Genomic DNA, 19,228 nt, shown 5'->3' on the forward strand with positions numbered 1-19,228 from the left:
CCACGGGAGGAGCCTAGTCCTGGCAGACCCCCTGTAGGGTGAAATGGGTATGAGGCTCCTGTTATCTCTTCTGGCATTACAGGAGATGAGCAGGGACAGGAATCAAGGGCCAGTATACAGCTTCTAGAAAGCACTCTGATTCTAAGGCTCAGCTGCAGAAACCTCTAACTCCTCCAGGACAGCCAAGGCCCAAAGGGAAGGGCGCCAAGGGCAAAAGGGACAGCGGAAGAGACTCATGCAAAAGTGGCAGGTTTTATTGTCTTTCTTGGGCCAGCTGCAGCTTCAAGTCGACAGACAGACCTGGATGCAGGGAGAGAAGCAGGTGCAGGGCAGGGCCAAGGCACCCCGTGAGCTCCAGGGCTGGGTCTAACCTGAGAGGTTGGCATTGTAGGAACAAGGGAAAGCTCCAGGGGCAGAGGCTACCCCCAGCCAGGGAGAGCAAGTCTCAGAACTACCTGTGTTCTTATCTCTGCTAGGGAACAAGGTAGGAGATATGGAAATAGCCTTAGTACACTGCTGGTCAGGAGATGGGACCGGATGCTGACTCCAGGTTCCTGAAGCACACAGAGAAGTCTGTATTGGAGAATCTGTCCAGGTGGGTTTTCCAGAGCAGGAGGACACCTTTAGGAGCTTAAATAAATGGTGGGGTGAAGGACGCAGTGGGCATAGGGTGACCAGCCATCCAGGAGAGCTTGCCTGGTGCCCTGGAGGATGAGGCCCACATTGCACCCACTCCTTCGGACTCCTGGTGGGAGGTGTTGGCTCCACCACTGTGACAGACAGATGGGTGGAAGGCAGTGGCTGGAGGCCTAGCGCAGGTCTTCCTCATCACCCTGAATGGTCTTCTTGATTCGTAGAAGCATGGTGGTAAGCCACTGGTCCAGTCTGGAGATGGAGTCATATTCCTTCACCTGTGGCACAGAGATGGTGAGCCATGACACGCTGCTCCGTCCTGGAACCCGCTCTGGCCCCAGTCCCAAACTTTCCAAGCGAGCACCCTGTCACCTCAGTCTGCTTGGAGTGCGAGTTGTCAGTAAACGACTTTGTAGTTTAAAAGACCCTCCTAGCATCCTGGCTTTGTGGGTGGAACTGAGGCCTGGAGTCATGAAAACACTGTCTCTCTCATCTCTGTACCAAGCGGGATATAGTCAGCCTGACCTCTGCCCTCAGGCGCCTGGTTACTGAGGGCACCCAGAGAGTGATGTCGGCGACAAGTACTGGCTAGAGAACCAAGGTAGACATAGTTGGAAACAGATGTTCAGAGTGAAGAGGGAAAGGAAAACAGTCCTGTAGGGCAGCCATGTGGTAAGAGTAGCAGCAGAGAAGTTCAGACGCCTTACTGTCCCCAGTGGCTCTGAAGACATTTTGGTTTGTGGGACAGAGAGATGGACTGAAACTCCAAGGGACAGAGGCAAGTACCAGACTCACCTCAGCCTTTGTACCACCATCTATAAACTGGGGCAAACATTGAGGTTTCCAGGGTGACTCACAAGAAAGAAAATTACAGTCATGGCACAGGCCTAGAGTTCAAGTAGGGCAGAATCTTTTAGGGGTAGGGAATTATTGAGATGGTTTCTCTGTGTAGCCCTGTTTTGGAACTTGCTCTGTAGACCAGGCTGACCTCAAATTTACAGATCCTCCTGCCTTTGCCTCCCAAGTATCGGGATTAAAGTGTGCTATCTCTGCCTGGCTCAAGTAGGGTAGACCTTATGAGAGAGCACACTGGAGAAGATCTACTGGCCACAACTGTGCCAGCCACTCACCGACTCTGTGTAGCTGTCCACATTCTGTTCCTCATGGGCTTCCAGCAGCTTCTGCAAACAGGGTCAGGGTCAGGTGGACCCAGCAGATGTTGTGGGGTATAACTGCAAGGAGGACCCCACACTGACAGGTTCTGCCCCAGTCAGGACACTGTGGTGCATGTGCAAGGGAAACCCCAAGCTCCTGGCCCTGCCCATTGCTCTCCACTGTCCCTGCATGTACTTGTTTCAGGTAGAGAACTGAACAGGATGGCAGGAGAAAACCAAATCAAACACAGCCCCTCTAAGCAATTTTGGTGGTCACCCCAGCTGAGACCCAGATCCAGGCATCCCTGCCCACTCCACACCCAGTTCAGGGCGAGCCCAATCCAGTGCTCACTTTCATCAGCTTGCATTCCCGGGAATCCGAGAAGGCAGGGAACAGCTCCTCATACTTCTGAACAGCAAGCTGAGCAACAGGAGAGAGGGGGAGAAAAGGTAAGAGAGACTCGGGCACCAAAAACACTGGCTGGCAGTTCTGTTTTGGTGCTCCATGCTCTGGCATCCAGGGTCCCCTGACTCATGCCTGATGGTGCCATTCCCCAGCTCAGCTGAGTCCAGCTGGCAGAGGTGGCTGTAGGAAGGGGCAAGTTTTCCAGGTACAGAGAGAGGAAGGAGGCAAAAGAGCCTACTGCACCCGTCAGGTCTATAGCTGAGTTTTCACACATGGAGCCCTTCTGAGAGCCGTGAGCAGGTCAGTGGCAGTGGGAAAACTTACTGGGGATACTAGGTGAGTTGGGTGGGGGTGCAGCCTGCTCTGACAAAACCCAACTGTGTGCTTATAATTACTTCACCAGTGCGGGCTGGGATGTGGCTCAGTGGCAGAGCATTTGCATAGCAGACAGGAGGCTCAGGTTCCATGCCCACCACAGAAAGTAAAAACAGCAAACTGTTCTACCTCCCCCAAATGCAGAGCTGCCAGCTGTACTTGGGAAGGAGACTGTGGGGCAGCCAGACGTCACATAGTCCTTGTGGGGCTACTAGAGGATTGAAAGCCAACACTCAGTTTCCAGACCCTTCTACCAACCATAGCTATCCCTATCCCTGACCTCTTGCCCAGAAGTACAGAGATTCAGTGGGCAGGCATAAAGCCAAAAGTCAAGTCATGCCACCAGGAGCCCCAGGTCCTGGCAGGATCTATGCCTGGGCCTCAGCAGCTTCTGCACCACAGCTGAATGGGACAGTCAGGATATATGGTAGCCATAAAGGGGACAGGCCAGCCATCAGCTGGGAAATCAGAAAAGCATCCAGACTATTTTCCATCCTAACCAAAGGGTAAGGGGCTAAGTGGATAAACTGGCCCCTAACACTGAGAAACATCTTGGCCTGTTGACAAAAAGTGACAGCACGGAAAGGCAGCGGCTCACCTTGGCGTTCAGCATGTCGATGCAGAAGTGGCAAAGGGCCGCCTTGAAGAAGTAGTCTTTGGCGCTGTACTTGAGGAGGGGACTGTCCATGGCGCTGGTCCCCACCTACAGCCACATATCACCATGAGCTTAGGCAGGAAACTCAAGGGTGAAGGTCACTGTGGCCCTAAAGCCTGCTGGGAGCTAAGCCCATACTCTGCTGTGAGGTCTGGGGACCACAGGATGACAAGTGAACAGAGACAGCTCAGCAAGGTTACAGAGTGTTGCCAGAGTGACCAGAACATGATGAGGGTGTGGGTGGAGTAAGGGAAGCCAGGTGTCTGTGGGCCGCTCCCCAATCAGTGGGGGAGGAGGCACCACTGCTAGACACACAGGAAACTGGCATCTAGTGGGCAGAGGGTGGCAGTTGTGGGAGCATGAGGAGTGGTGCCCGGCCTTCTCCCACAGCCAGCTGCCTGCCTTTCTCCTGGTCACACACTGGCCCCCCCAAGCACAGTGTCACATGACACCTGGTGCTTCCCATGGTTCAGGGTCTCTCCTCTGCTGACTCTTCTCCCTCGTGCCCTACTTTTTCTGTAGAGGATACCCAGCTCTGGGGACAGCTCCTGTGAGGAGGGGCAGGACACACCTAGGACAGGTTGTAGGTGGAAGAAGCATTTGGTGAGAGTGGCCTGGGAGAGTGCAGACCGAGTGGGGCAGGCAGAGGTGGGTGGCAGAAGCTGACAGCCAGGCAAAGCCCACCTGCTCATAGATGTCGATAGCCTTCTGGTACTGCTCCAGCTGTGCGGCGTAGCCAGCCACCTTCAGCAGACACTTGTTGGCTGAGCTGTGGGGAGGAGGGGCATGAAGGGACAGTAGCAAGTCCCATAAGGAGGGGCAGGCTGGGGAGGGGCTACCTGTTGGACTCTTCTCCTTTGTAGTAGTCTGCAGATTGCTCGTAGTGGGCGATGGCCTGGGGAGACATGAGAATGGGACAAATGAAATGGAGGACAGGGTGGAGCAGTGACTCAACACAGCCTCCCCTGCCTTCCGAGACCATAGGGCGGGACATCATGGTGGGTGGGAATGGGAACACCAGAGGCTCAGGCACAGCCAGCCTGATACCAGCTCACCTTCTCTACATCCACCAGTTCTGTCTCATAGATCTCAGCAATGGAGATGTGGTGCTTGGCTGCAATTGTGAATCTGCCCTGGGGATGGGGGGAGAGCACAGTAAAGAGATGTGACCAGAGATGTGTTCCACACCAATTCTCACCCCAATCCACTTTAGCCTCCTTGGGTTCCCACCTCGGTAAGGGGTCTGACCACACAGACAGGGAGATGACTCGTGAAGGGATGAACAGCAATGAGCTGACAAGGGCAGTGGTCCAGTGTGGCCTTCTACCTAGCGGCTGGCTCTCAGGACAGTACCTTACTAGAGGGTGAGACTGAGCATTTCTCAGGCTCCTAGGGACACCAGGGGAGTGCCGGGCAAGGGAAGCACCTGCATAGGCACTGCCCCCACAGGGGATCATGAAGGGGACAGAGGCAGCATGAGAGGGGTGTGTGCTGCAGCAGACACCCCATTCTGTCACTCAGCTCAGCGATCAAATCCCTGAGCCCTAAAGCACAGCATAGACAGGATGGGACAGAGCAAGGCAGGATCAGCAAGCAACCCTTACCATGTCTGTATAGATCTCAATGGCTCTCATCAGACAGTTAATGGCCTCTGGGGAGGGAAAGAGAAGATGGAGAGGTCATTATAGCAGGTCCTGAGGACAGGAGGCAGACTATACTCCCTCAGGGAGACGACGGGCACATGGCTGCCGTGGCTTCAGGGCTCTTAGGATCTCGAGCAACCGGAAGGGTGGGAGCCCTAGACCCCGGCAGCCTGGTCGGCCTGAGTGTCTCTGCATACGGAGACACGCTGGGCACTTCTTCCCGGGGAGGCCGGCTCCCTTAGGCCACACTTGCAGCTTGCAAGCAGATCAGGGCACAGCGGCACAGTCAGACTCCTACAGTTTGAATCAGACTATCACAGCCCTGCCATCAAAGGGCAAACTGCTAGCTGGGGCAGAGGCTATAGGGCTCAGCGTCTGACCTTGAAGACTCTCCTGAGTAAGTCCTATCCTTGAGTCTAGCCTGACTGGCCTCTCCTGCAGAGAAGGCTGGATGCAATGAACACTGGGCCCTCTCCGTGGGGGCTCTGCACCCCCAGCTGAAGAGCACTGTCCTCTCCTTGGTGCATCCAAAAGGTCCTGGCCCTACTGGCTGCTTGAATAGCAAGCTGTACCGAACACCAGGATGGTACCTTCATTGTACCATTTCTTCTAAGATTTTAAATTGGGAAAAGGATTTTTTTTTTTTGAACAAGTTATTTGGAGGAGAGAGGCATGAGTGGGAGGCATCTTCTAGCAGATGGAAATGAACTCTCAGTATCTTTTAACCACCAACTCAGGAGGGGGTTGGGAGAGGCACAGGGCCGGACAAAGGGTCTAGATGGACTACAGACCATGTGCTAGGAAGGCTTCAGGGCTCCTACTGGGCTGAATGTGCTGGGCTCTCTCAGGATGCAGATGCTAAGGTTGCTTCCTGTGGGGATTTCAGCAGCTAAGGCCTGTTGGCATGGGATCTGTTGGTGGGGCCACCCCTGCCACAGAAGCAGGGGAGAAACATGGATTTACAGGGCCTTGGCTCCTTGCTCTAGGAACAGCTTGGAAAGCAGCAGGCTGCTGGCTGACACCCTGATCTGCTCTCACCACAGGGCTTCTGATGCCACAGGTCAGTTCCTACACTCCTGGGTGCTCAGCCTGTAGAGAGAGGCTTACACAGCCCAGCTCAACTCTACATTACTCTGAAGTCCCTGGCATATGCAGAGCTAAGCAAGCACCGTTCACAGTAAAACAGGGACAAACTGCAAGCCCCAGCAAGGAGAGGGTATGGATGCAACGGCGTCAGGTGCTTGTACATAGTAGGCATCCAAGAAACCACAGAACAGTAGGCGTGGGGTTAGGTAGAAGACACGTGAGGACAGACTATTTCCCTGCCTATGCATACACAAGGCAAGCTATAAAAGGGTTAAATTCCCAGGCCGTCAGCTGCTGCTAATGGAAGTCTCAGGTGGGATCCCTAAAGAGCTGACGGATGAGACCACAGGGCAGGTGATCAGACAGGTGAGGGAGATCCCTCCTGAACAAACTGGGTGTTCAAGCCTCCCTGGCCTTCCTCCACCTGTTTCCTAGGACACTGGCCACATGGGAGAAGCTCTAGAGCTCAGGGTGGCTCCCTCCTGGATATCAGAAGCTGCTATGTGCACCTCGCAGTAAGTGGATGCTATCACTGAGGAGAAAATAAAGTCCTGAAGAGTAACAGGGCTAGGATGCAGTTTCATGTGCAGCACAAGGCCCTGGGTTTCTTGGGGGAGGGGGGAGTGAGGCTCAGGTTACCCAGGCATGTCTTCCCCTGCTTAGCTACTCTTCTCTGTGAGCCCTGACTGGCCCTAGACAGAATGGCTGTTATCTTTGCAAATGCACTCCATTCCCCTCATTTGTGGAGCTGTGATTGGGGAGGGTACCATGGCAGTGGGGCTGAATATCACTCAGCTGTCATCCCTCCCTGTCCAGCATGAGTCCCTAGCCCTTACCATCAGAAGCTCTCCTCTCACAATTGTGCTAGGTACCCTCTCCACCATCACGCCCTTAGCTGCAGCATCCTCAGTGTACATCCACATTAGCCTGCATTTGTTGAGGACAGGGCCCATGCCTGAGTCTCTGGAGGAAAAGGACCCAACCACAAGCTGGGAGGTACAATTCTGTTCAAAGAGCTCATGATGCTATGGCATCCTTTAGGCTGGCAGCCACTAGCACCCAGGAACTGGTCCTCCCAGCCCCTCCGGATGGAGCAGCAGCTGAGGGGCACAGATGCCAGGCAGTGTCTCCAGGCCAACCCGTCCCCCAGGGAGCAAAAGGGGAAAGCATGAGGAGGGCTGTGTGGAGGAAAGGACTGCCCTGAGCCGCTGGCTGTATCCAAGTCCTACCCAGCTGAGAGGCTGTCTCTCTCTGCTTGTCAGCCCAGGGACAGAGCCAACACAGTCATCTCTCTAACTGGGAGTGGCTCTGTCAACAATGGCAGTTATTCACTGATGCTGCAGAGAGCATGGGGCGCATGTCTTCTCCCTAGAGGTGAACCTTTATCCAAACACTGAGCACCTCCTTTTGAAAAGAATAGTCACTTCTTTTCCATTCTTCTAAAGAAAAAAATCATAGATATTTTAAAAAATTATTAATGAGACTTAGTCTCACAGCCCCAGGTGTGCCTCAAACTCGCTTTGTAGCCAAGGGTTGAGGATGGTTTGTTTTGAGTACCTGAATTTTCTGCCTCTGCCTACCAAATGCTTAGATGATAGGCATGAGCCACCATGACTGCGTCAGACACCTCTGCTTGCTAAAAGTTAAAGTTAGCAATCTATGTGGCTCCAAGATTTAAAAAAGAAATCATTCTGGGGACTGAGATGTGTACAACATATTCTCATCACATCAGAGGTCCAGGCTGAATCCCTAGCATCACAAATAGCGAATAAAAATAACGAAAGCAAACTCCCCAGCCCAGGATATCCGAGTCTGAGGTCCCTGGGCTGTGCTGCATCCAAACCTGTCCCCAGAGGCTCTGCTTTAAGGAACTGGGCTCTGGCAACTTCCCCTGCTTCTTCCTGGAGTACAGGGAACAAGGTCAAGCAGAGCTCCATTTTACTTGGCTTGGTTTGGACTGCCCTGCCCCCTTCTGCATGCTAATTCTGACAACTGAACAGCTTTGCCTGGTTTCCTGGCAAACAGTGGGTCTGAAATGGAACTCCCACTCCCAAATGCTCAAAGCCTGGGTGGGAGAGGTGCCACCTGCGGGGCAGGATGCCAGTGACAGCCAAAGACCAGCCAATTCTGAAGTCAGGGCTTGTTTTGCTCCTGGCCTATCGTGTGTCAGCCACTGGAAAAACCCAGTTCTGCGCAGACACCTGAGGATGGGGGACAGTGCTCAGCTGTTCTGCCACCTGTGGCTCCCACAGGCCCTTACCTTGGGGGTCAGCTTTCTTGAAAGCGTTGCCGGCGTCCACGAAGCAGGTGGCTGCATCGTGCTTGCTCTGGAGCTGTAGGTGCAGTTGGGCAGCCTGGCAGAAAGCGTTCCCAGCAGCTAGAACAGAACAGATTGGCCCAGCTTCAGTCACGGCCCCAGGAGGCACTTCGGGCTCTCAAGAACACAGCTAGAGTGCCAGGTAGAGGTTCAGATCAGCCTACTCCAGCCCAATGGCAGCCTTCGCAGAGCTTTCTGGTGAACCGAGGAGGTCAGAAAGTTGCCTTGGGAAGCCTAGGTCCCACTATAAACAAATGGCCAGGGTGAACACAGTACCCGCCCATCCCCTCCACCCAGCAACTCAAGAGCCTCCACTTCCACAGAGAGGAAGAAAAGGCAGGCAGAGCCGAGGACTAAAAGTACAAAACATCCAGGCTCTTGGGTTCAGAGACTCTCCTATTGCACAGAAAAGTCTGGAACCTAAACAGAGAGCAAGGTGGAGATGGGGAGGGTATGAGGGGTGCTCTGGGAAGGTACAGTGAGATTAACCCATGTGACACTTCCCACTTGCTCCCTCCCCTAGTCCATTTCTTTCCTTAACTCCCCAAATCTCTCAGGTACAGCCCTACTATGAGTCCTTGCCTAGAAAGGGAAACAGGACAGCAAGAACCAGAGTCCTTGAAGACAGTGCTCATGCCCCAGACTGGCCAAGGGGAGAAAGCAGGGTCTCCCCCACTGTGGGCTTCAATTATCACCTCAGCCCAGCTAAGGTGCTACCTCACTCCATGCTCCTCCAGTCCCAGCTGAGTGGGAGCCTCCAAGCTGTGGGAGGACTGGCTGGCCTCTCACCTGAGTACAGCAGGGCACACAAAGCCTACCAGGGCTTTGCCCTACCATTATCTGATCACAGCATCAGTAACAGTAGCAATATTCATCATTGTCACTGGAATGTTTTAGTTTTTTTGAGATAGGTTCTTTTTTACTGCAGAATAATCTCAAATCCCCAGTGTAGCCCTGAGAGGCCTTAAACTCCTGACCCTCTTGCCCCACTTTTCCGGAATGCTGGAACACACACTAGGCTCCTGAATTATCTTTAGGAGGTCTCTACAAATTACTTTTTTTTTTCCCCCGGAGCTGGGGACCGAACCCAGGGCCTTGCGCTTGCTAGGCAAGCGCTCTACCGCTGAGCTAAATCCCCGACCCCTTTAGGAGGTCTCTAAATAGTTAAAAATAAAAGTTGAAAGCATGGACTGAATGGCCTCAGACTTCTGTTTTGAACATGAGGAGGGGCAGGAATACAGCCTAAGATTAAAAGTCAGGCCTTGCAGTGCTGGACTTGGGGAACTCTACTCAGGTGTGGCGATAGCTGGGTCTACTATTTGTAGCTCTGGTCCCTACTGATAAACCTTGCAGACAATGGAAGCCATACTATAAAGTCAGGCTTAGCAGGCTGCACACAGTGATGGGCTGCTCCAACAGATCTCATCTGGAGGCAAGTGAATGTCCTCCCTGCCTTCTCTCAGAAAGACATCCTTCCATACCCCCAACTTAGGGGGCAAAGCATCCCATTTGGTCTCATGCTGTGGCCTCCTGAGGATGAAGAGGGGACTTCAAGGCCACATGCAGGGCTGGGCCTGTGGGCTGAGGGTACGCACCGCTCCAGTTCTTGGCCATCTTGAACATGTTCGCAGCTCTGGCATAGATCTCGCATGCTTCCTCTATTTTGGATGAACCTCTGGGGAAGAAGGGAAGAGGTGAAGAGACCATCCCATCTTCTATCAGAAAGCAAACCCATATCTGCCCTGCCATACGGGCAGGCTGCAGGAGGTTGCTAGTGCCATCCCTGGATGAGAGTGTGTGGGTGCCCATGGTAATGACGTTGATTCCTGAAAACCCCTCCTCCACAGCCTGACTCTTCGGCCTCTTCTAATTCCTGCCTAGGTGGTGGGTGACCACTTAGACCCAGAAATCTAGATTGCTGTACTCAAGGAGACTGCAAAGCATTTGGGGGGGGCGGGGGAGGAATCCCCAGGACTCTGATCCTCTGCCTTGCACATGGCCATGGTTCCAGAAAGGCCTCAATACAGAGTGTGTTGTCATACTTCAGAACAGGGTAGATATGGCACATGACAGCCATATGGAGAAAAACTATCACAAGACATAAATACAAAATGCTCCTCAAACACGCATATTTATATAAACACTGAATATTTCTGGAAAAGTATACCCAAACCTAGTAATAGCATTGTTTGCTGAGGTAGAGCCTGCAGAACTGGGGCTGGGGGAGGGGGTGGCTTATCCACTATACACATTTGCACTGCTAATTTGTTTTGCACCATCTGCACGTTTCATCTCTTTCCAAAAATTTATTACCTTACTTTTAATCAGGCTTTCTTGTATCCTAGGCTGGCCTCAACCTCTGGATTTTCCTGCATACATCTTCTGAGTGCTAGGATTACAGGTATGCACCGCAGGCTCATGTGGTCCCGGGGATAGCCTCATGCATGCCAAGCAAACTCAGCTGTCTCCAGCCTTGTGTGTTTTATTATCAGGATTTATATCTGATCCTGTAGCCCAGCACTGAACAACACCATTTGCAATTTATCCTAAGACACAAACCAGAAGAACTGCCAAGGCATTTGGCATAGCACTCTGGAAATGCAAAACCACCCTCCTACCCTCACTGTGCCAGGGTAGGAGCCTGGGAGACACACACGGAGAGGACTTTTAGTCTCTTTGCTGAGCCAGAGTCTTGTACAGACCGGACTGGCCTCAAACTTAGGTAGTGGGAGGTGACCTAAGACTCCTCATCCCACTATGGGCTTGCATCATCCCATCTGACTTCGGCAAGACAAGCAAGTGTTCTGCCACTGAGCTACATCTCCTGCCCCAGTATTTTATAGTTATTTTAAAATAAGGGCTACCTCTTTGGGCTTTATTCTTGCTTAACCTCCAAGAACCTTTTCCTGGGTTGGGGGACTTCAGGGGAGGGAAGCCTCCTTACTAGCTCAGACTCCTAAGTCCCTTCCACTCTGCATTCCAATGAGGACTCGTCCATGAAGACTGTGACCTGACCTGACGACTGTTTAAACTCTCATCACCCACATGAGCAATCGATGACACTCTCCAATATCCCATCAAACAGATTTCAAACCTTCCCAAACTGGTAGTGATTAAAAAAACAAAAAGGAACATTTCCTCTTAAAAAGTCACATACACTATCCCTACCACCTGCCCTGCACCCCCAAGTCAACAGATGCCAGCGTGGATGGCACTTGGGAACTTGGCCTCATCATGAAGCTGTGGGGGCTATTGTGTTTGTGTGTGACCTAAGGACAGAACATAGCCCTGATCTGTGTGGGGCAGCACCCACAGCCCTGAACATGCCTGCACATGTGCTCAGTAGATGGTGGGCCCGGATTGGGTCTAAGAGTCTGATCACTGTGCTAAGCCAGAACTGGTCTGGAGATCTCCTGAATCCAAACAGCACCAGGTAAAGTGTTTCCTCAAAGACCACCCTCTCCTGCTCGAGCATCACGTCCTTCTTCCCTACATTACTGGCACTCTGTCGTCTCTTGAGCCATGGTGAGGTCAGAAATGTTCATGTTGCTGTTGGCACAGGAAAAATCAGGAAGGCCCCTTGAACCTGGATGTAAAACGCCCCACTAGAACCTTTGGAATGTTTTCTCTGAATGTGCTGGACGTACAGGCCAGGGCCTGGCACATGCTCAATTGTTCTGACACTGGCACCCTGAGCCCCAGAATAGTAGTATTCTCTGTCTCTGACACAGTCTGTTGTACCTCAACACCCACAATGGCCTTCATCTTGTTATGCACCGAGGTTAGCCTTCAGGCTTGATTTTATGTGGTGCTCGGGATGGAACTTGGAACTTTGTGCATGCCAGGCAAACTCACTACCAACTAAGCTATGCCCCTGCATTTTTTTACATTTATTTTATGCACAGAGTTTTGCCTGCATGTATGTATGTATGTATGTATGTATGTATGTATGTATGTATGTATGTATGTATGTATGTATACATGCCATTTGAGTGCCTGGTGCCCGAAGAAATTGTTCTTAAATGCATCTCTCTGCCCTTTGGAAGATTGTCAAATAGTCCATACTCACAGACATTAGCCACAGATCTTTCCATCCCCCCTTGTTCCTCCAGCTAATCCTTACTTGGTGGGTGGAACTAAGTCCCATGGGTCCCAGATGCTCCTGACATAGCAGATGTGTCCAGGGTCACCAAGAAGTCTGAGGCGGAGTGGCGATGAGCAGACACGGCTGGCTAGGTTGGCTTTAGCTCAGCACGACAGGCAGACTCAGCACAAAGTCTGTCTGGCTGAAGCTCTCTGATCCTGTGCTAAGCTGGGCTGACCTGTCTACTGCAGGGAAAGCCAGAGGGATTACTGCCTGTTCTGGCCCCAGGCTGCCTCCTGCTCTCATACCCTGATCCCTGCCTCTGTGAGGTGGCAACAGATCTCCAGAGTCCCGATTCCTTTTGCAGATGGGAGAAAAGTCACAAGGGGCAAATCCATTTGTGTAGGTTAACCAAGGAAATCCTGAAAAAAGCCGTATGCACACATCCTTTAGCTGTGAAAACAAGTATCTGAGGATTTGATGATGGCTATTCACAGAGGAAGAAGCTTGCCGTCCACAGTATCAACATACTTGCTCACAGCTGCTTGGCATGAGGGCTGTACCTGATGGTGTGAGGCCAGAGCTCAGTCCTCAGTGGCTAAGGAGTTACCACAGAAGCGGGAGGGGCACTGGAGGTGAGGTGCACAGCGTGTGCAGAGGCTGAGTCAGAAAACACCGTTGAGGAGCTAAGGGAAGTCAGCAAGGTGGATAGGGCAGGGTGTGGCACAACTAGGTTGGAGCAGGCAGGTCAAGGAAGAGTAGAGGGCTTGCTCTGGCATGAGGGAGAGTGGCTGGAAGGAAGATGCCCTCAGATCCACTGTGCTATGCTGTTCCTCTGTTGGTTAACTAAGGCTTCCCATCCCAGCTTGGGGAAGCTGTTTCAGTCACCTCTTTGCTATGGCCTGACTAGAATGCTGACCACTGAAAGGAAGCCCCCTTCGGGATGCACCACAGGCTCACTGGCTGCCTCCTGAAGGGCCTGGTAGAGCTGCATGTGACAGCTGACAGGCCTCCCCCACTGACCTCCTCCAAGCTGCCTCGGTTGCACTCTTCAGCCCACAGCTCCAAGCCTCACTGGGAATAGAGGGAACTGGTTGGGGCTGGCCTGGTGCAGGCTGTCTATAATTACCGCTCAGCTCTGCTCCCCCAAGAGGCGCGGAGGAAGCAGCCTCAGGCCTCCCAGGCACAGCTGTCATATGGAGTGCTGAATGGTGCCAGGGAAATGCAGGCGCTGTTGGCAGCGCCAGGGGCTTCTGCAGGACAGGATTGGCCTGCCTGCCTCCTGCTTCCATTCCCTAGACACGTTCTTGCTCCCAGAACCATGCCATTTCACTCCCCCTTCAGTCCCCCAGTTTGAGTCTGAGACTCTCCTTTCTGTCCCCCTGGCAGCCATAGCCACTAGTTCCCAGTTTTCTCCTAGGACCTAAGGCTCACTGGCCAGATTATCCACCTGGTACTTAGTTTTCACTAATATGATGGACCCACGGCCTGCCATAATCACCCATGGCTTCCAGCATGGCTCTCAACTGATGTTGCTGGAGGACCTGTAGGAGTGTGCACAAGCTGACACTGCCTGTCTCCTGTTGAGCACCCCAGATTCCTCCAGAAAATGAGGAGGGTGGCCAGCTGCATGCCAGTGTTGAGTATACCGAGAACAGCATGCAACACTGGGCTGTGTTGACAGCACAACTCTGCTCCTTCCTGGAGTTGCCAAGCATCCTCTAGGTAAGGGACACATCATATAGCCAGACCTCACAGGTGAGCACAGGCAGAGGAAAAGGATCACTAGCTCACCACCATGCCCTCAAATCTTCTCAGAACCCTCTTACACGAGTCTGTAGGTCAGTGACTGGCAGGAACTGTTCAGACACTTGTCTGTGTCTGTGACCTTGGGCTAGTACCCCAGAACCTGCCTCTCCTCAGTTGTACAATGGAGACTGAACCTGACCTGGGAGAAATCTGAGAGACAACACACACTCAGTACCTGGCCTGGAAGAAGTGCCTGAGGTGCTCAGGTGGCTGCAGAACAGAGGAAAACAACCCCCCTCCACAGTGAGCACTTTCACAGTGGTTTGTGACAATGCATCCTTGCCTTTCTTGCCACAGGGACAGGGCTCTACACCTTGCTGGTGAGGGTGTCACTGTCATCAGACCTCAGAGTCATACTAAGGAATGTTTCCCCACTTCAGCAGCTCAGTGTGGGCTCTGAGGCCTCCTCCTTCCTTCTGGTAAGCTGTGAACACCTCCTTTGTTTCTAGAGTCCCAGGTCTCCCCTTCCTGACCAATCTGCCAGTGCTGACAGGGCAGTGGTCTATGGGTCTCTGGTCTGCAGCCATAGATCAACCTATCAGGATCATGAATGTTCTAAAAACCTATACCTGCCTTCAGTATGTCCTGGCCTCTTCCTTGTCACAGGGGAGAGGCCATCCTTCCACCCTGACATTGTATAAGGAAGTAATCTGCAAGTGACTCAAAGGGTACAGGGGGTTTATGTAAGTGCTACCCCCTCTCATAGAAGAGATCTGAGCAGATGCTGGTGTCTGTGGGAGTGGGGTAAAGGTGGAGGGTGGTTAGGGGAGGACACACTGGGACTTAATAGTGAGCCTACTGTCTCATCAAACTGCCAGCTCAAGGAGAGGTCACAGATGTTGCTCACACACCCTGGAAGGCCTCCTTTGTGTGCCCCAACAGGATCTCACTCATCACAGCCCAGAAGCCAACATTTGCTTTCCTTAAAAAAGTGCTGAGGATGCCCCTGGCCTCTCAGCAACTTCTTCTATACAGGAGGTACCAGGGAACCTCTCTGATTAAGTTAGGAGCTCTAGGACTCCCCCACAACCTCACCTGCCCTGCAGACTGGGCAAGAGGTATCCTGCTGTGTATTTCAGCTGTGTATCCTGGTAGTTGGTGAGCACTGTGTCTCCCATTGGGAAGGATAGTGCAAATGGCAGGGGAGCTGACACGAGGCAGAGCCTGCCCCAGGCTCTGCAGAATGCCTGTGGGCCCAGTTGGAGGCACCCTCCCTCTCCTGCTCTCTTCCAAAGCTGGCCTTGCAGGCACCTGGTGCCCGCAGGCAGTGCACATGGAACCAGCTTGTCAACATGTCATCTTGAGGAACTGGCTGTTTGTATACAGAACACTCTGCCACCTCCTCCAGTTTCCCAGCGCCTCCAGCTCAATTGCAGCAATGATACCGGTGAGCATGTCATACTCACACTCGGAGTCAACAATAATCACCATGCTCCAAGTCAGCCTGCTTACTCCATAGAAAAATGCCGGGAAGAGGCGTCACCCTGGCCTTGTCTCGTCAAGGAACTCCCCAATTCCCCAGTACCTCAACTCCAAGCCCACAACTGGCACCCTATGTATATACCAAACTGACGTCAAATTTACAGAGATGTGCCAGCCTCTGGTTCCCAAGTGCTGGTCTTTTTGTTTTTGAAGGGAAGGCAGTAGGGCAAAGTTAGGGATCGGGAAGAGCCCTACAGAACAGAACTGCCCTTCAGGACCAATTCAGTCCCTATGGTGCACAGCAGAGGAACAAGAGGAGGTAACGGGTATCCAAACTCTCAGGCAGGTATGCCCACCAGCAAGGGAAGGGCTAAAAAGGCTTTGACCTTAAACTAAATGGTGCCTCAAAGCCCCCTAGTGTCTACCAGCCCACAAATCCAGAAGTGTGAAGATGGGTGAGAATAGCCTACTTGACCCGTGTAACCTGAGCAGAGGCCTCTTAACTTGGCAAGCCCTTAACACAGACATTCCATAGAGCAGAAGAAGCCTTGGTGAGCAGCTGTGGAAAGCTGCTTGTCAAATGTTTACCAGGCAGCCCCAGTGGTGGGCCAGAGCAGGGCCCACCTGGTGGTGGTTTCTCTCCAGGTTATCTCAGGGTACCTCCAAGGACCCTGAGTTCCAGTGGGCCTTGCTCACTTCCCTACCTCCTCTATTCTTCCTGGAAGGACCAGAAGAAATGCACCTGCTCCTTCAAATGTTTGTAGAAAACTACTGTGGGGGCAGGCAGCAGCCTAAGGGAGGTAGAACCCCAAACTAGTTTGCCAACACCCTCCCTACATGTAGTGCCCACAAGCAGGCCTGAGTGTCTGGGACTCTCTGGGTGTCAGAGGTATCAGGCTAATGGAGGGTGGACTATAAACCTACCTGGTGCCTCCTCAGCTTCCTGCGCTGCTAGACAAATAAATCAAGTTTAGACTGCTCCCTTTATCTTTTACCCACCTCCACAGTGATCTTGTGGGGACTACATAAGGCTGACTACCTGGCCAGGCAAGGCTGGGCAGTAGCGTGAACAACTGGCAGGCATGATCCACTATCACTGTAACAGGGTCCCACATACTGTCCCACAACCAGCTGTTGTGGGTTTTGTTTTTTTTCTAAAGGGTAAAAGAGGAAGTCATTTTAACAGGCCCTCACTAAAATCCTGCAGGCTCCCCAGTACCTCAACTCCAAGCCCACACTCACAGTCCTCATCTATGTCCAGCCTCTGCTCCCCCCTTTTCCAGTCACAGTCTGACTTGGAATTCTGCCTGTGCTAACCCTTCCTTCGGCAGGCAGGCTTCTGGGCCCTTTCTCAAGCTTGTCCTTTCTGCTGCTCTCCAACTGAGAGACCTGAGATCTCCTGCTCAGCCCTGGGATGGAGGCTCATCCTCTAGGAAGCCATCTCTGTCCATGTCCCACCATTCTGGGCAGAAGCTCTCTTGCACCAGAGCGAGCTTCATTCCCACCATCCCTGCAGCCTAGACGGACCTCCCAGACCACTGTTCCCAGCCTCACTCCTCACCAAAAACCTCCCTCAAGTTCTCAAAGTTTCTTTTCAGCTCGAGAACTTTGTGTGTGTGATAAACTGGCCTTTACACCCCACAGTTCTGCTCTATCAGTGGTTGGGAAGTGGTAAACAGGTGGGACACACAGCTGCTCCCCTGGGAGCAGCCAAGTATACACTTATCTCTCTGGACCAAAGAGACCAGACTCGGAGCCATCAGGAAAACTACTGCTGAAAACTGAGCTGGAGGTGCCACCCCACTACCATGCCTACACACACACACACACACACACACACACACACACACACACACACACACACACACACACACACACTCTCTCTCTCTCTCTCTCTCTCTCTCTCTCTCTCTCTCTCTCAAATGAAACATTTTCATCCAACTGACACAGCCTGTCACTAACCAGATGTCTCAGCAGCAGGTACAAACATTTTTCAAGTTCCTTTGATAAACATTATCTAATGTCAAACAACAAAAGGGTAGCCTCATCCTCTCCCCCACTTCATGTCTTTCTGTCCTCACCCAGCTCCTAACAGTCTCTCCCAGAACCCAGGGCTTTTCTCCCAGCCTTCCCCCAACTTCCTAGTAGTCTTCTGTCTTCTTCAATCCTTGTTTTGGAGGCTTGATTTTGTGTCCTACCCTAGCACAGCTCTTCCTCGACACCTGCTTGGACCTTTCCCCAGTGCTCCTCTCTGCTTGTTCCTCAGGAGCCTTGCCTGCTCCCATGTAGTGTCGTCTCCTCCTACACCCCAAGGCTCTGCTCTATCAGTGGTGGGAAGTGGTAAACAGCTGGCCCTCTCCTCAGATCTCCTCAAGCTCTCCTGTCCTACCATCTTGGTCTCCCCACCAACATCTTACACTCTCTGACTCTGCTTCTTCCTGGCTGGTGAGCCTTTCAGAGGGCTCAATTCTGAGCACATTATACATAATTTATACTCACAACAAACTTCTGCAGTCAGTTAGTTTTTACCAATGAGCCCTTTCAGGGAAACCTACTCCCCTAAAATAAAGAAACCTCGGAACTGCATCCCAAGCATGGGTTCTTCTGCTCCCAAGTTAATATGGCTGAAGATGTCGAACTTGCATAAACTTTGTGTGAGGTACCTGCCACCTCCTGGGTGTGTTCAGACCCCAGACTTGAGGATCATCTAGTAGGCCTCTACCCTACTCTGATTCTCCTGGTTGCCTCATCCTCCCATAGCCATTTCCTTGACCAAACCAGTGTCACTGTCTGTTCATGCCTGTCCCCCCAACCCCCAAGTTTCCACCTCTCAGTCCAGGTCTCCTTAGTTACTTGCCATCAGTCACTCTCAGCAGGAAGCCACTACCCTCACACCACGTACTCCGGCTCATCATGCCCAGGGTCGCCCCAGCCCGGGTGCCCTCGGTTTGGTGTCCTCACCCCGGCAGCCTGGGCCGCACAGATCCACGGGTACCGGCCTGGGAAAGGCGCGGCTACTATTCAGCCGGTGTCGTCAGCCACAGGGCCACCCTCAGAGCCTGCAAGGCCGCAGAGGGGTTCCCAAAGTGCAGAGAGCAGAAGAGCCCGCTCTTCCCCGCCTTGGGCCCAACCTCGCCCGCTGCTCACCCAAAGAGGCCGGAGAAGAAGGACTGCGAGTTCTTCACCTTGCGCTCCGCTTCAGCCAGCAGCGCCATAGCCTCAGCCTGCTTCCCGGAGGTGTCCATGACGTCGCGCAGCTGCTCGGTTCAGGCCCGACACAGCCAAGCTACGACTCACAGGCCCGGGACAACGCGCACTCAGCGGAGCTCCGCCCGCTACGTGACGTCACCCGGGTCTGCTATCCCACGTGAACCGTGAGAGCCAACCAGAGGGCTCAAGCTGCGAAGCACTCTCGTCCCGGCACGCCCCTCCGGCTACCGCACTCCGCACCTTGACCCGCAACACGTGAGCACACGCCCGAGGTCTGACGCTGCTAGCCTCCTAGAACCCTAGAGCGCACTGCCACGTGACACCAAGTAAGCCAATCATAAGCTCGCACCGCCAAGTGCCAATCTCCCCCCCCCAAAACGCGACCTTTGACTCCTTCCAACCAATCAGCAGGCTCCATAGATCTGTTCCGCCAC

At 52.9% G+C, this 19,228-nt stretch overlaps 1 protein-coding gene across 1 annotated transcript; it reads right to left on the bottom strand.

Moving 5' to 3' along the window:
* Positions 1-233: 233 nt before the first annotated feature.
* On the bottom strand, positions 234-19,182 carry Napa (NSF attachment protein alpha). The gene is made up of 11 exons (XM_032894411.1): positions 18,732-19,182; positions 9,865-9,944; positions 8,213-8,329; positions 4,828-4,874; positions 4,279-4,356; positions 4,063-4,118; positions 3,908-3,992; positions 3,167-3,271; positions 2,140-2,208; positions 1,764-1,814; positions 234-911 (listed from the first exon to the last, which is right to left on the bottom strand). Exons 1-11 carry the CDS (start codon positions 18,827-18,829, stop codon positions 810-812), a joined length of 888 nt encoding a protein of 295 aa, XP_032750302.1. The 5' UTR covers positions 18,830-19,182; the 3' UTR covers positions 234-809.
* Positions 19,183-19,228: the final 46 nt, after the last annotated feature.

The sequence above is a fragment of the Rattus rattus genome, chromosome 2, assembly GCF_011064425.1.
Source record: "Rattus rattus isolate New Zealand chromosome 2, Rrattus_CSIRO_v1, whole genome shotgun sequence".
NCBI lineage: Eukaryota > Metazoa > Chordata > Mammalia > Rodentia > Muridae > Rattus > Rattus rattus.

Excerpts from the sequence above, each read along its gene's own strand:
- Napa (XM_032894411.1), bottom strand. The coding sequence starts at position 18,829 with ATGGACACCTCCGGGAAGCAGGCTGAGGCTATGGCGCTGCTGGCTGAA. Across the intron at positions 9,945-18,731 it reads TTCTTCTCCGGCCTCTTTGG|AGGTTCATCCAAAATAGAGG; the intron begins GTGAGCAGCGGG and ends CTTCTTCCCCAG. Across the intron at positions 1,815-2,139 it reads GGGAATGCAAGCTGATGAAA|AAGCTGCTGGAAGCCCATGA; the intron begins GTGAGCACTGGA and ends CCCTGTTTGCAG.